The sequence below is a fragment of the Sturnira hondurensis genome, unplaced genomic scaffold, assembly GCF_014824575.4.
Source record: "Sturnira hondurensis isolate 20B ecotype Veracruz unplaced genomic scaffold, ASM1482457v3 Scaffold0019216, whole genome shotgun sequence".
NCBI classification, from domain to species: domain Eukaryota; kingdom Metazoa; phylum Chordata; class Mammalia; order Chiroptera; family Phyllostomidae; genus Sturnira; species Sturnira hondurensis.
The window spans coordinates 2792120-2806633 of NW_028091847.1; the positions used below are offsets into that span (position 1 = coordinate 2792120).

Sequence of the window (14514 nt, forward strand, 5' to 3'; positions counted from 1 at the left end):
AATAAAAAAGATATTCTATCCCTGGCCGTGTGGCTCAGTTGGCTAGAACATCATTCCATGCACCAAAAGGTTGCTGGTTCAATTCCTGATCAGGGCACATGCCTAAGTTGAGGGTTTGATCTCTGGTTGGTGCATACAGGATGCACCAATGTTTCCCTCTCACATCAGTGTTTCTCTCTCTCCTCTCTCTATCTCTCAAAATCAATGGAAACATGTCCTCAAGTGAGAATGAAATTTTATATATACATATATATTTCATACACATATAACATATATGCATAATGTCTCTGCTCAAATATATGTAATAGAGGCAACTAAAAATTCAGATTCTGAAATTATATCCTATTTTAAAAGAAAAAATACATAAACTTGGAATGTTGGAATGTAAGATTCCCCTTGTATTTTAGAGCTGAATTGCAAAGCTAGTGTCCCAAATACTCCTTTATTTGTTAGCTTGCATTTGGATCTGATACCAGTTTCAGCAAGACATCTATGAAAAGGACAAAACGACCCATGATTCTCTTGTGGCCACTGAACATTCTTTAATTGCCATCCCTGTGGTTGGCATTAGGGATAACAAAGAAACTTTACCTTGACTGCTTTTGGGAGAGGACTCTCTTCTCACGCTGTCGATGGCCAAGAAGCGCCTCACTCTCATCTGCTTTGCAAGACTTTCCCATCAGTTCCTCCGTCTGGGGAAAGCTCATTCCTCAACTTCCAGCTTTAAGTTACAAGGAATCTTTATGTTTATTCATTCAATTTTCCTTAATAATAACTTTTGCAAGGGGGCCCTTTCTAAATCTAGCCTCCCTTTTGTGAGAATGTGAAATAACTCATTTAAACAGAACCCGGCAGGCTGGAAGAACTCAAATCCTGGCTAGTTAGCTACCTGTTCATTATTTTAATACTTTTATCATACTCTCTTTGCTATCAATGTTATACAAATTCACTTTCTTGTTAAAATGATATTTTCTTGAGAGCAAACTCCTAGGGAGTCTTGCCTCTTTTTGAGAATTAACTGCCTAGTATTGCTCTGGAAAAGAGCCACTGTAGTAGACAGTGGCAAAGGGTCCATGTTCACGGGGAGGAGATCAAGGCAGAGAGGGTCAGGGAGTGTGCCCAAGGTCTCGGAGCTGGCACATCCGGAGCAGGACCTCAGATCACCAGTGTGGGCTTTGAGCCTGAACTGGTGGCCACTTTGCACTTCCTAAGGAACCAGCTGCTCTAGGAGGTAGCGTGACACAACAGACAGATGATGACAAGCCTGTGAAAGCAGACACCAGACTTATGTCAGCTCCGCCTCTAGCCTTGGGCAGGATGCAACTTCTCCAGACCTTGATTTCTACCCAGAAGAGGGAAAAAAATATATTTTGTCAAATGATCTCTTTACCTTTTAGCTCACACTCTGAATCTCTCTTGTGAATCATCAGGAAAGAGGGAGGAGAACAATGTTAATAGCCCGTCATTAAGCAAAAAGAATGGTTTTTTTTGCTGTTCCTAAAGGAAGCAGGAAGGGCCAGCAGTAACAGATCCACAGAATGGTTGGGGGAAACGCAGGGAGGAAAAAAAATCGAGAAACTGGAGAATTAAAAACAAACAGACAGACAAACAAACAAAAACAAAGACATTGAGGGGACCGAAGATAGATTTAGTGCTCCCTCACAAATAAAATAGACTGGCTTACCAAAGTCTCTTTCACTTCAGAATGAAGAAACACTTGAAGGCAGCCACGGTGGGGAGAAGCCTGAGCTGGAGCAACCAGACAGCCCTGAAAACCTCTCCCCCAGCAGGTGAGGTCGCAGGTTCCTTTGCAGAAGTCATTTTAACTCCTTGCGGGGGGTGGGGGCAAAGGGTAGAGTATCCTCTGTTTTAAATTTCATCATCTGTCTTGCCCAGATAAAATCACGTATTTATTCTATATACTCAGTATTCAGTTCTACACCTGAGAACAAAACTCATGGATCTCATAAAAACAAGCAAGACCTGCAAATGACATCCTATCACCAAGTTCCCAAAGATACTCAGTGTTTGAAAGAACGAATTATCAAAAGAAGAAAATATAAACTATTGTTGATGTTAATTGAATTATTGCTTTAAAAGCATTTAAAGGCAATAGGTTCCCAGAAGACGCAGTTTATACAAATTTAATGCTATTTTTGGCCTGCAGGAAAGTGTTTACAATGCATGTGAATGCTCTGCAGTTCAGGGGTAAAGACCAAAAGCAGAAGAGAAAAACTCATTTCAAACAAAACTTCTCCATATTTAGAACCCCCATCACATCGTTCACAGGCTCCATTTGACTTCCTGACTTAGGGGTTTTAACCCCGGGGTCTATCATGCTCAGCTCTTAGCAGGCCTCTGAAAAAATGCCTGCTCCACCAGTGAATCAACACCTGCAGGAACTTGCTCCTTCATGAAAGCCAATGTTAGTTTAATGACACTACTTCATAGTCTTTCACTTTAAGGTGCCAAGAAGCATGGAGACTCCTACTGATTGCAATGTGTCTTCGAATTACTGTCAGTGGCCAAATGCAGCCTGTCTCAAAGTGTGTTTAGTTGGGTTGTCTCTGAAAAGCAAGGCTTGGCAAGGTGTTCTGTTGTTTTTTCAAGCGGTGGTATATCTTGTGGGACTTTTCTGGTACCGCACCCTACCTACCTACTTTTATCATTGTAATTTTACTTTTAGAATTACAGGTCTTTCATTAGTCTTACCATCATAAAAGTCTTAGTTAAATGGTCCTTTATGTTAGTTGGTGAATTACTGCATGAATTCACAGTAGATCATTAAATCATACTTCTAAGGAGAGTATAAAGGAAAAGTTACAGCTTTTAATGAAACAAAAATACCTTTATGATTCTTGCCAAAGAACGTTGAGAAAAGGCAAAAGTAGCTAAGTGGACTGAGCCAGAGATGGTGTTGCCGGTGGAAGTGAGGTTCTTGTGGTGTTGCCAGAAAAGCACTGTGTGCGACTCACAAGGGAAAATGAGGTCTGGTGGTTAAGATTTATTTAGGTGAAAACAGAAGTCTGCCTCCAGTCCCCAAATCTTATCTATGTCCGTCACGCTCCGAAAGAAGTCCAATCTTGCCTTCATCAGGCCCAGAAATGGGGCTGGTGTGCACACACTTTGTGCCAGGGATTCAGTCCATGTCATGTCTCTGTCCCAATGCAGCTAGTTTAGTCTGTTTCTGGCCTGAGACGCAGGACACAGGAACCAATGAATGGGAGGAACACATGTTATGGGGGGCGCGAGAGGGTGGGGGGAGGGGAGAGAGAGGAAGAGGGGTCTTTTGTCTTCATTATGCTCAGGCTATATCATCTTGGGCTTGGGAAGAGCCAGGCACTCCTTTAAACTAACCAATCAACTCCCCAAGTATTCATGTGCTCACTGTACTTACCCACTAACCAATCTATTTTCCCAGATCTTCAGGGTTCTGTTTCTTTTATCCAGTCCAATCCTAGTCTCAAGCGAGACAGGATGTCTCTATGATTGCCATTTTAGTCTCTGCTGTGTGAGCCTCTTAGAAGCGCCTCCCCACGGGCCACTGGGCCACTGACTAGCAGTGCACATGTGCTCAGGACCCCCTACTGCCAACAACCCGACAAAAGGACCACCTACCGCTGACAATCTGGCAGGCTTCTGCTTACAGAGGGAAACAGAAAGGTGTTCATCCCCTTGGCAGGCAATGCTGCTGTTCCCCGGTAGTGTGTGAAGCTGCAGCTTTCTGGTTAAGCAGGATATGCTCCTTAGTTGACTGTGCTTAGCATTGACTTCCTTTGCTTCCTTCCTTTTTTTCTTAATATTTAGCTACCTATGCTAATAATAGACTTTATAAGACTACTATTTTTGTTCTACCACCAGCTTTGAATACCTTAAAATCACTAATCTTTGCTGCAACAGTTTATATTTCCTTATTCACTTTTGATTTTAAATATTTGAGTTTTAATGCATAACACAAACAATTCAGGGTTAGAGTTGGTAAATACAATATGCTTGGCATATGGTAAGCATTCAGATTTTATCAGATAAATTATAAACTTTCAAGTAATATAGGTAAAATGTCATATCAGATGGTATCCATTAGGGTTCTTTCTTCCTTTTTATTGAATTTATTGGGGTGACCCTGGTTAAGAAAATTATACAGGTTTCAGATGCACAATTCTACAACACTTTATCTGTACACTGTGCTGTGTGTTCACCACCCCAAGTCAAGTCTCCAAAAATCAACATGGATCTACCATAGTCCCACCTCCACGACCACGACCCTCTCCCTCTGTCGATCACCATATCATTGTCCGTGACAAAAAGAGCTTGGAAGTCTTTTGTCCTCCTGAAACTTTTGGAATAGTTTGAGAAGGATAAGTGTTATTTCTTCTTTGAGTGTTTGGTAAAATTCACCTGTTAAGGCTACCTGCCCAGAACTTTTGTTTGTTGGGAGGTTTTTTTTTTTTAATTACTATTTCAATTTCACTAGCTGTGATCTGTCTATTCAGATTCTCTGATTCTTCCTGACTCAGTTTTGGAAGATTTTATGTTTCTAGGAATTTGTCCAATTCATCCAGATTGTCCAATTTTTTTGCATATTGTTGTATGTAATATTTTCTCCTTTTTTCCCCTCTGATTTTATTTATTTGGGTCATCTCTCTTTTTTTCTGGATGAGTCTAATTAAAGGTTTGTCAATCTGGTTTATCTTTTCACAGAATCAGCTCTTGGTTTCATTGATCTTTTATATGTTTTTTTAGATTCTGTTTCATTTATTTGTGTTCTAATCTTTATTATGTTCTTCCTTGTACTCACTCTGGGCTTTGTTCCTTGTTCAAGTTCCTTTATGTGTAAGTTTAGGTTGTTTATTTGATATTTTTCTTGTTTCTTGAGGTAGGTGAGTAATACTATGAATTTCTCCTAGGACTGCTTTCCCTGTGTCCCATAGATTTTGGGTTGTATTCTCATTTTCATTTGTTTCTACGTATCTTTCGATTTCTTCCTTGCTCTAGTTGTTAACCCATTCTTTCTTTGATGACGTATTATGTAGCCTCCATGTCTTTTGTGTTTTTCACTTTTTTTCTTGTGGTTGATTTTGAGTTTCATACTTTTATAGTTAGAGAAGATGCTTGATATGATATCACTTTTCTTAAATTTATTGAGACTTGTTTAGTATCCTAACATGTGGTCTGTCCTAGAAAATGTTCCATGTGCACTTGAAAAGACTGTATATTTTGCAGTTTGGAGTGAAATGCTCTGAAGATATCAATTAAATTCATCTAATCCAGTGTGTCATTTAAGGCCACCCTTTCCTTGTTGATTTTCCATCTGGAAGATCTACCCATTGATTTCAAAAAGGTGTTAAGGCCCTACTATGACTGTATTTCTGTCAGTCTCTTCATGTCCATCAAGATTTGCTTTACATATTTAGATGCTCCTACGTTAGATGCATAATGTTTACAAGGGTTATATCCTCTTACTGGATTGCTCCCTTTTTATTATGTAGTCTCCTTCTTTATCTCTTAATAGAACCTTTGCTTTAAAGTCTATTTTGTCAGATGTAAGTATTGCTACCCCAGCTTTTTCCTTTTTTCTAGTTATATGAAATATACTTTTTCATCCCTTTACTTTCAGTTTGTGTGTGTCTTTCATTCTGAGCTGAGTCTTTTGTAGACAGCACTTACATGGGTCTTATTTTCTTACCCATTCAACTACCATTTGGCTTTGCATTAGGGTATTTAAGCCATTTACATTTAAAATGGTTATTGATAGATATGTATTTTTTAAATTTCTTTTTTAAAAATATTTTTATTATGTTATTATAGTTGTCCCAGTTCCCCCCCCCTTGCCCTCTTCTGCCTGATAACACCCCTTCCTTCCAGCAATCCCCACCCCAAGTTTATGTCTGTGGGTTGTGCATATAAGTTCTTTGGCTTTTCCATTTCCTGTACTATTCTTAACATCCCCCTGTCCATTTTGTACCTACCAATTATACTTCTTAGTCCCTGCATCTTTTGCCCCATTCTCCACCCTCACTCTCCCAGCTGATAACCCTCTATGTGATATCCATTTCTGTGATTCTGTTCCTGTTCTGGTTGTTTGCTTAGTTTTTTTTAAATTCAGTGGTTGATAGTTGTGAATTTGTTGCCATTTTAATGTTCATAGTTGTTTTTTTTTAATTAAACATGTTTTTTTTAAAGATTTCATTTATTTATCTTTAGAGGGGAAGGGAAGGAGAAGGAGAGAAATATCAATGTATGGTTGCTTCTCGTGGGTCCCCTGCTGGGAACTGGCCTGCAACCTAGGCATGTGCCCTGACTGGGAATCGAACCATGATTGTGTGGTTTGCAGGTCCGCGCTCAATCCACTGAGCTACACCAGCCAGGGCTAACGTTCATAGTTTTGATCTTCTAAAATTTGGTGTATTTCTTTTATTTCCTTTATTTCTCTTTCCTCCTTTCACTGGCCTTTCTTTCCTTTTTGTCTCAAATGGAAGTTGCCTGGGATATTTTATTTTATATTTCATTTCCCCCCTACACGTACATCATGAATATTCCCACAAGCAATTACCCTTATTCCAAAATAGTATTTAAAATATTATACATCGACATTGTTTATTTCATTATCTCTTGTTGGACATTAAAGAATTTTTTTGCTCTTGAAAGACAATATTTAATTAGATATTATCATTTCCTGGGAACAATTCTTGTCATGAGGCATATTATTTTATGGAAAAAGATAGTTTGCTTGTTGCCCTCAATCCACAGCATATCTAGGTGTTACAGAGAAGGCAACATACTAAAGAACGCTCTTAGAAATTTAAGGAAAAGTGTAAATGATGTTTAATGCTAATTTAATAGCTCTACATATTACTAGGTATTGCTGTTGTTGTTGTTCTTTTGCCTTAATTGACCACAAGTCTGAAGTTGCCTCAGTTTACTACAGATTTCTGACCAAGGGGCTTATTTTCGTGAGTGAATTTATTTATTTTTTTTTAGTGTTCCTTTTTTCCCCAACATTTTAAAAATTTTATTTTAATTGTTGTTCAAGTACAGTTTTCTGTCTTTTACTCCCATCCCAGTCCACCCCACCCAGCCCTTCCCACCTCCCTCCCATTTCCACCCCCCTTAGGTGTTGTCCATGCGTCCTTTATACTTGTTCCTGTAAACCCTGCTCCTTTTCCTCTGAAATTCCCTCCCCTCTCCCCTCTGGACACTGCCAGCCTGTTCTCTATTTCAGTGTCTTTGGTTATATATTGCTTGTTTGTTTGTTTTGTTGTTTACGTTCCTGTTAAAGGTGAGATCATATGGTATTTGTCTTTCACGGCCTGCCTTATTTCACTCAGCATAATACTTTCCAGTTCCATCCATGCTGTCACAAAGGGTAGGAGCTCCTTCTTTCTTTCTGCTGCATAGAATTCCATTATGTAAACGTACCATAGTTTTTTGATTCATGCATTTACTGATGGGCACCTAGGTTGCTTCCAGCACTTGTCTGTTGTAAGTTGTGCTGCTATAAACATTGGGGTGCATAGGTTCTTTTGGATTGGTGCTTCAGGGTTCTTAGGATATAATCCTAGCAGTGGAATTGCCAGGTCAAAAGGCAGATCTATTTTTAGTTTTCTAAGAAAATTCCACATGGTTTTTCATAGAGGTTGTACCAGTCTGTCATCCTACCAACAGTGAACTAGGGTTCCCTTTTCTCCATAACCTTTCTACCACTTGTTGTTTGTTGCTTTGTTTATGATGGCCATTCTGACTGGTGTGAAGTGGTATCTCATTGTGGTTTTAATTTGCATCTCTGATGGCTAGCGATATTGAGCATCTTTTCATGTGTCTCTGGATCCTCTGTATGTCCTCCTTGGAGAAGGGTCTGTTCAAATCCTTTGCCCACTTTTTAATTGGATTGCTTGTCTTCTTAGAGTGGAGTCGTGTAAGTTCTTTGTTTATTTTGGAGATTAACCCCTTGCCTGAGGTATTATTGGCAAGTACGTTTTCCCGTACAGTTGGTTCTCTTTTTATTTTAATACTGTTTTCTTTAGCCATGCAGAAGCTTTTTATTTCGATGAGATCCCATTTGTTTATTCTTTCCTTTATCCCCCTTGCTCTAGGGGACATATCGGTAAAAATGTTGCTGGGTGAAATATCTGAGGTTTTCCTGCCTATGTTCTCCTTTGGGACTTTAATGGTGTCACGGCTTATATTTAGATTTTTTATCCACCTTATTTTTGTGTATAGTGTAAGTTGGTGCTCAAGTTTAATTTTTTTGCATGTGGCTGTCCAGTTTGCCCAACACCATTTGTTGAAGAGGCTATAAAAGCTGCCCCCTTTTTATGTTGCTGCCCCCTTTGTTGAATATTAATTGCCCGTAGAGACTTGGGTTTATTTCTGGGCTCTCTGTTCTGTTCCATTGATCCATGTGCCTGTTTTTATGCAAGTACCAGGCTGTTTTGATTACAGTGGCATTGTAATACAGTTTGGTATCAGGTATCATGATCCCTCCTATTTTACTCTTCTTTCTCAAAATCGCAACAGCTATTTGGGGTTGTTTATGGTTCCATATAAATTTGGAAGACCAGTGATAGGCCTGATAAATTTTGTAGACCAGTGATACTGGCCTGAAGTTTTCTTTCTTTGTCGTGTCTTTATCTGGTTTGGGGATTAGGATGATGCTGGCTTCATAAAGAGTTTGGGAGTCTTCCATCATTTTGAATTTTTTGGAATAGTCTGTGAAGGATAGGGGTTAGCTCTTCCTTAAATGCTTTGTAGAATTCTCCCATGAAATCACCTGGTCCAGGGCTTTTGTGTGTTGGGAGCTTTTTGATTACTTCTTCAATTTCATCTGCTATTATTGGTCTGTTCAGGCTTTCTGCTTCTTCATTCAGTTTTGGAAGATTATATTTTTCTAGAAATTTGTCCGTTTCACCTAGGTTTTTTAATTTCTTGGCATACAGTTCTTCATAGTACTTTTTTACAATCCTTTGTATTTCTGTGGTGTCAGTTGTAATCTCTTCTCTTTCATTTCTGATTATGTTTATTTGGGCCCTCTCTCTTTTCTTCATGATGAGCCTACTTAAAGGCTTGTCGATTTTGTTTATCTTTTCAAAGAACCAGCTCCTGGATTCATTGATCTTTAGAATTGTGCTTTTTGTCTCTATGCCATTTAATTCTGCTCTGATGTTGGTTATTTCCTTCCTTCTACTTGCTCTGGGCTGTCTTTGTTGTTGTTCCTGGAGTTCTTGTAGGTGTAGGGTTAGGTTGTTTGTTTGAAATGTTTCTATCTTTTTCAGGTAGGCCTGTACTTCCATGAACTTCCCTCTCAGGACTGCCTTCACTGTGGCCCATAAGTTTTGAGTTGTTGTGAGTTCATTTTCATTTGTTTCCAGAAACTTTTTAATTTTTTCCCTAATTTCATTCTTGACCCATTCATTGTCTAATAGCATGCTATTCAATCTCCATGATTTTGAGCATTTTGGGTTTTTTCCTTTGGGTTGGTTTCTAGTTTCAACCCCTTGTGGTCAGAGAAAATGCTGGTATAATTTCAGTTTTCTTGAATTTGTTGAGGTTTGTTTTGTGTCCTATCATGTGGTCTGTCTTTGAAAATGTTCCATGTACATTTGAGAAGAATGTGTATTTAGTTTCTTTGGGATGAAGAGCTCTATACGGATCAGTTAAGTCCATTTCATCTAGGGCATTGTTCAATGCCACGATATCTTTGTTGATATTTTGTTTGGAAGATCTGTCCATTTTTGACAGTGGGGTGTTAAAATTCCCTAGTATAATTGTGTTGCTGTCAATATCTTTCTTGAAGTCCTCTAAGATTTTCTTCATGTATTTGGGTGCTCCTATGTTGGGTGCATATATATTTACAATGTTTATGCCTTCTTGGTGGATTCTTCCTTTGAGTATTATGAAGTGACCTCGAAAAATATGGAACACTTCATGAATTTGCGTGTCATCCTTGTGCAGGGACCATGCTAATCTTCTCTGTATCGTTCCAATTTTAGTATATGTGCTGCCAAAGCAGGCACTGATAGTTATGCACTTAGTGCCGTTTTATTCATCTAACTATGTCCCTCTGTTTTTTTTTCTTCTCCTTCTTCTTGATCCTTTAACATTTCTTATAATACTTGTTTGTTGGTAAGAAACTACCTTTTTCTTATCTAGGAAGTTTTTTAGTTCTTCCATTTTAAATGATAGCCCTGCTGGGTAAAGGTTGTAGGTCCTCACTTTTCATCACTTTGAATACTTCATGCCAGTCCCTCTGGCCCAAACTGTTTTTTTTGAGAAATCAGCTGACAGTGTTATAAGACGTCCCATGTAGGACAGTGTCTTTCTCTTATGGTTTTTAAGATTCTCTCTTTGTCTTTAATCTTTGCTATTTTAATTATAATGTATCTAAGTATGGGTCTCTTTGGCTTCATCTTGTTTAGGATTTTCTGCACATCCTGGACTTGTGTGTCTTTTTCCTTTACCAGTATAGGGAAGTTTCAGTAATTATTCCTTCAAATAGGTCCTTGATCCTTGGTTCTCTCTTCTCTCCAGTACTCCTATGAGGCTGATATTGTTATGCTTCATGTTGTCCCAAAGTTCCCTTAAACTATTCTTACTTTTTTTAATCCATTTTTCTTTTTTGCTGCTTTTTTTTAAAGATTTTATTTATTTATTTATCTTTAGAGGGGAAGGAGAGAGGGAGAGAAACATCAATGTATGGTTGCCTTTTGTGCGTCCCCTGCTGGTAGTTAGCCTGCAAGGAACCGGCCTGCAACCCAGGCATGTGCCCTGACTGGGAATCGAACCTCGACCGTCTGGTTCGCAGGCCCGTGCTCAATCCACTGAGCTACGCCAGCCAGGGCCTGCTGCTTTTATTGGATGTTTTTTTACCTTGTCTCCCAAATCACTAATTTGATCCTCTGCTTAATCCAACCTACTGTTTATTCCTTCATGTATTCTTTTCAGATACTGTATTTTTCATTACGAACTACTCCTTTTTTATGGCTTCTATATCCCTTTTCATGTTGCTGAGCATCCTTATAATCATTGCTTTGAACTCTGATAAATAGCCTTCCTCTATATCATTTATCTCTTTTTCTGATGTGTTTTCCTCTTTTTTTTCCATTTGGTACCTCTTTCTATGCTTTCTATTTAGGCCACCTCTTTGTGTTTGTTGCTATGTAACAGGTAGATGTGCTATGACTTCCCATCTTGGTAGGGTGGCCTTATGCAGTAGGTGTCCTATGAGGTTCAGTGGGGCAGTCTCCCTCATCATCCCTGCTGGTGCTCTGGTAATGTCCCTTGTGTATGTTATGGGAGCCTTCCTGTTGTAATTGAGTCTTGATTGCTATTGGCCCATTTGTGTGTGGGATCAACCCTCAGGCTAGCTTACTTGAGGCTCAACCCTGACTGCAGTGTGCAAGTTGCTGTGCAGGTGCTGAGCACATGAATTGGAATTAGCCCCACCAGGGCTTGGTGCCTGCCAGGATCTTTCTGTGGACATGCCATTTTTGAAGCTTATTGGATCCTGCTCTGTCGTTGTCTGAAGCTAGCCGCTGGGTGTGCTTATTCTGGGGCCTCTTTGGAGGGACTCTGGTGGAGACCAATGTCAGACACTACCTGTGACTGACCCTGGGTAACCTGTTTGGAACTATCAGCAATCCAGTTTGAGGCTGCCACTGCTAGGCCTGGATGTGCACAGAAAGGACCAAGCTATACACCAAGGCCAGCTTTATTAGCAGAAGTCTGAGGGGTGGACAGCAAATGTCCCAGAGCACCCAGAGATTCACCTGCACCTGCCCTTTGCCTGCCAGCTGCCTGTTAGGCGCAGTCGCTGCAAGTGCTTCTAGCTGTACTCCTTAGCAGACATAAGCTGCACACAATGGGGTAAGAGGGAGTTCAGAGGGTGGGCTATTGCTTTCCCACAGGCTGATGCAGCACAAAGAGGAATGCTCCACCCAACAAAGATGGCATCTGTGACACAGGTACGCTGGCAGCTGACCCTTCAGCTCTCACTGCAGAGCACGAACCCGACTCCTCACACAATTCTAGTTTCCTGTGCCCTCGCTCCAGTGTAGCCGAGGGTGAGTGGCTGCAAACCATTAAGAGGATGCCTGTGTCTGTAGTAGACTCCTCTCTCTCCCTGGCAGACAGAAATGCCACTGCTTTCCACATCCAGATGTTATGTGGGCATCTCCCCCAGTTCTGGTGCTCTGGGCTGGGAGCCAGACTTTGGGTTTAGAGTCCACACTTCTCAGGGGGAACCCCCCACAGCTGTGATATCTCTCCGAAACCTCAGCTGCCACCCATGGGAGTGGGCCAGACTTTTTTGTGTCTCTGCCCTTCCTACGAATCTCGATGTGGCTTCTTATGTAAATCCTTGGTTATAAGGATTCTCTTCAGCTAATCTGCAGTTGGTTGTTTTGGATGATTGTTCTATAATTTAGCTGTAAGTCCAGTTTGGTCCTGGGAGGATGTGAATGTAGTTTCTGCATACTCTCAGGGTTCTGAATAATTTATCTTCATATTTGGATGGCTAGCCAGAATAATGTTACTTTATTATGTATGAAAAAATTTAACCACTGTGTGGTAGCACTGCACACAGTCCCTACCTTCAGGACTAGATTTTCGTTGGAAAACACACATGAAACAATTAGTAGGTAACAAACTAACATAAGTGAGAAGTGTATATAATAATGTCTATTTTGTGGAAAGGGCAGATGTTTAATAAAAGCTAGGACAGATAGAAGGGAAATGGTGTTCCCAGCAAGGGAAAGGAACTCACAGGTCCAGTCATGGCTGAGATTTGTAATGGATAATAGTGGCAATGGGAAAAATGAAGCTACAAGGAATGAAAAAGGAAAGGAAGATTATGTAAGACATTGAAAATGAGGCAGAAGAGATTAGATTTGATGCTGGAGGCAGTAAGGAGCCTGGAGTTCTGGAGCAAAGGATTATCATACAGAAATATGTACTGAGGCTTGTTTCACTGCACCATGCAGTGACTGCAGGAAAGCGTCAGGAAGGCACCTGACATCTCTCTCATTATTACGGCAGAATGACTAACCCTGCATATCAGGAGTTCTCTGGTCTCATTTTCCTTGTAGCTGCCATTCACCCGAACACCATATGGTGTTCACTTGCAGTCCAAAACAGCGGTCAAGTTAATTATCTGTCCAGGTGATCATCATTTAGTTCCAGCTACAAACACCCACCCATGCCTTGCAAGTAAAAAGTTCTACTATAACCAAATAATTCAGGTGCTTCCAAGTCTTAAAAAGATATACAGATTCAGTCACAGCATATACTATGCCAAGAAATGGGCATGAATCAGGTGAGAAGCGATGAGAAAACACTATGTACACATTTACTGAAGCACCAACCATCCAGCGCGAGGACCTGAGGACATTCCTGACATTGCGAGACTAGGGCTAAATTTGAATCTATTTTCAGACACTTCATGACATCCAATAGAAGGAAAGTATAACCTTTGCAAAGTGTCTTAAGGCACTATGGCTACAGGTTCCATTCTCTCCTAAATGGTCTATTAGGAGCACTCCCTCACTTAGGCACTCCGACATAAGTCATTTAACAAACAAAAGAGGCGTTTTAAGTGGCTCCATGAGGCAGAGGACACGCTTCTACCCAGGACACAGCAGCACGTCCGAACGCAGCAGGATTAAGACTGCGTACGAGAGGCCTCTCTGACCTTAAACAGAACAAGCTTGGTACATGAAGAAATGCTGTTCACACAGGAGTTTAAAAGCCCTTGGGAAAATACACATCTGCTGACAATTTTCAAGCTGTTTATTGTAAATCACAGATTTATTAAAAAAACACGAATTAAACACATAAGCAAAATTCAAATAATATAATTATTTCACATTTTGGTATAAAATTAATAATTCGAAAGACAAGATGCAAACCAACCAAGAGGTAAAATGTTTTTAACAATAACACTGCATACACCCATCTTTTCTGTTCGAGTAGACCATCCAGGCTGACAGTCTATATTCCCTTTGTGGTTTTTAAGACAGCCTTGCATTGGAGCACCAAAGTTTTATCTTCCTTTTTTAAAAGTTGGAAGCCTTTTACTGTATTTACAAATATTTTTCTCAGCACTTTAAGTCTGATGGAGGAAGCATCTAGCAATATCCTTCTTGTTACAAAAGGAAGTGCCTTCATATTTCCTTTAAGTTAAAAGCGTTCTATTCTAAGCAGAAATAAAAAGATGAACACATTTGAGGAGAGCTCTCTCATAAATAAATAATTTGTTCACCAAAGTATTGCTGTAAACAAGATCATTTCGATGGCCAGGGATACTGATGTTGTCATCCAATGAGAAATTTAAAGTTACAAGTACAGATACACAGCGTTTATGTGTATGGCCAAAAGGCAAATGGTTATGAAAGAATCAACAAATAAAAATTAATTATAAATCTGCTTTGTCAAAATGTGCTTTTATTCTCTGCAGTTTCTAAAGTTCATCAGAAAATTTAAACTTTAATGATCAAAAAACCCTGAACCTAAAGTAACTGC

The 14514-nt window shown here is 39.8% G+C and overlaps 1 protein-coding gene and 1 non-coding gene across 6 annotated transcripts in view; one reads left to right on the forward strand and one right to left on the reverse strand.

Moving 5' to 3' along the window:
- Window positions 1-14514, forward strand: part of MCF2L2 (MCF.2 cell line derived transforming sequence-like 2) — a 207875-nt gene that overhangs the window by 106009 nt on the left and 87352 nt on the right. For all 5 annotated transcript variants that reach the window (XM_037027562.1, XM_037027561.1, XM_037027560.1 and 2 more), the window contains exon 15: window positions 1705-1790. In XM_037027562.1, the coding sequence (XP_036883457.1) occupies window positions 1705-1790 (86 nt within the window). The remainder of the gene's footprint in view (window positions 1-1704; window positions 1791-14514) is intronic.
- LOC118974290 (U6 spliceosomal RNA) lies at window positions 9907-10013 on the reverse strand. Its single transcript, XR_005063855.1, has one exon. It is a non-coding gene; the product is annotated as a U6 spliceosomal RNA (small nuclear RNA).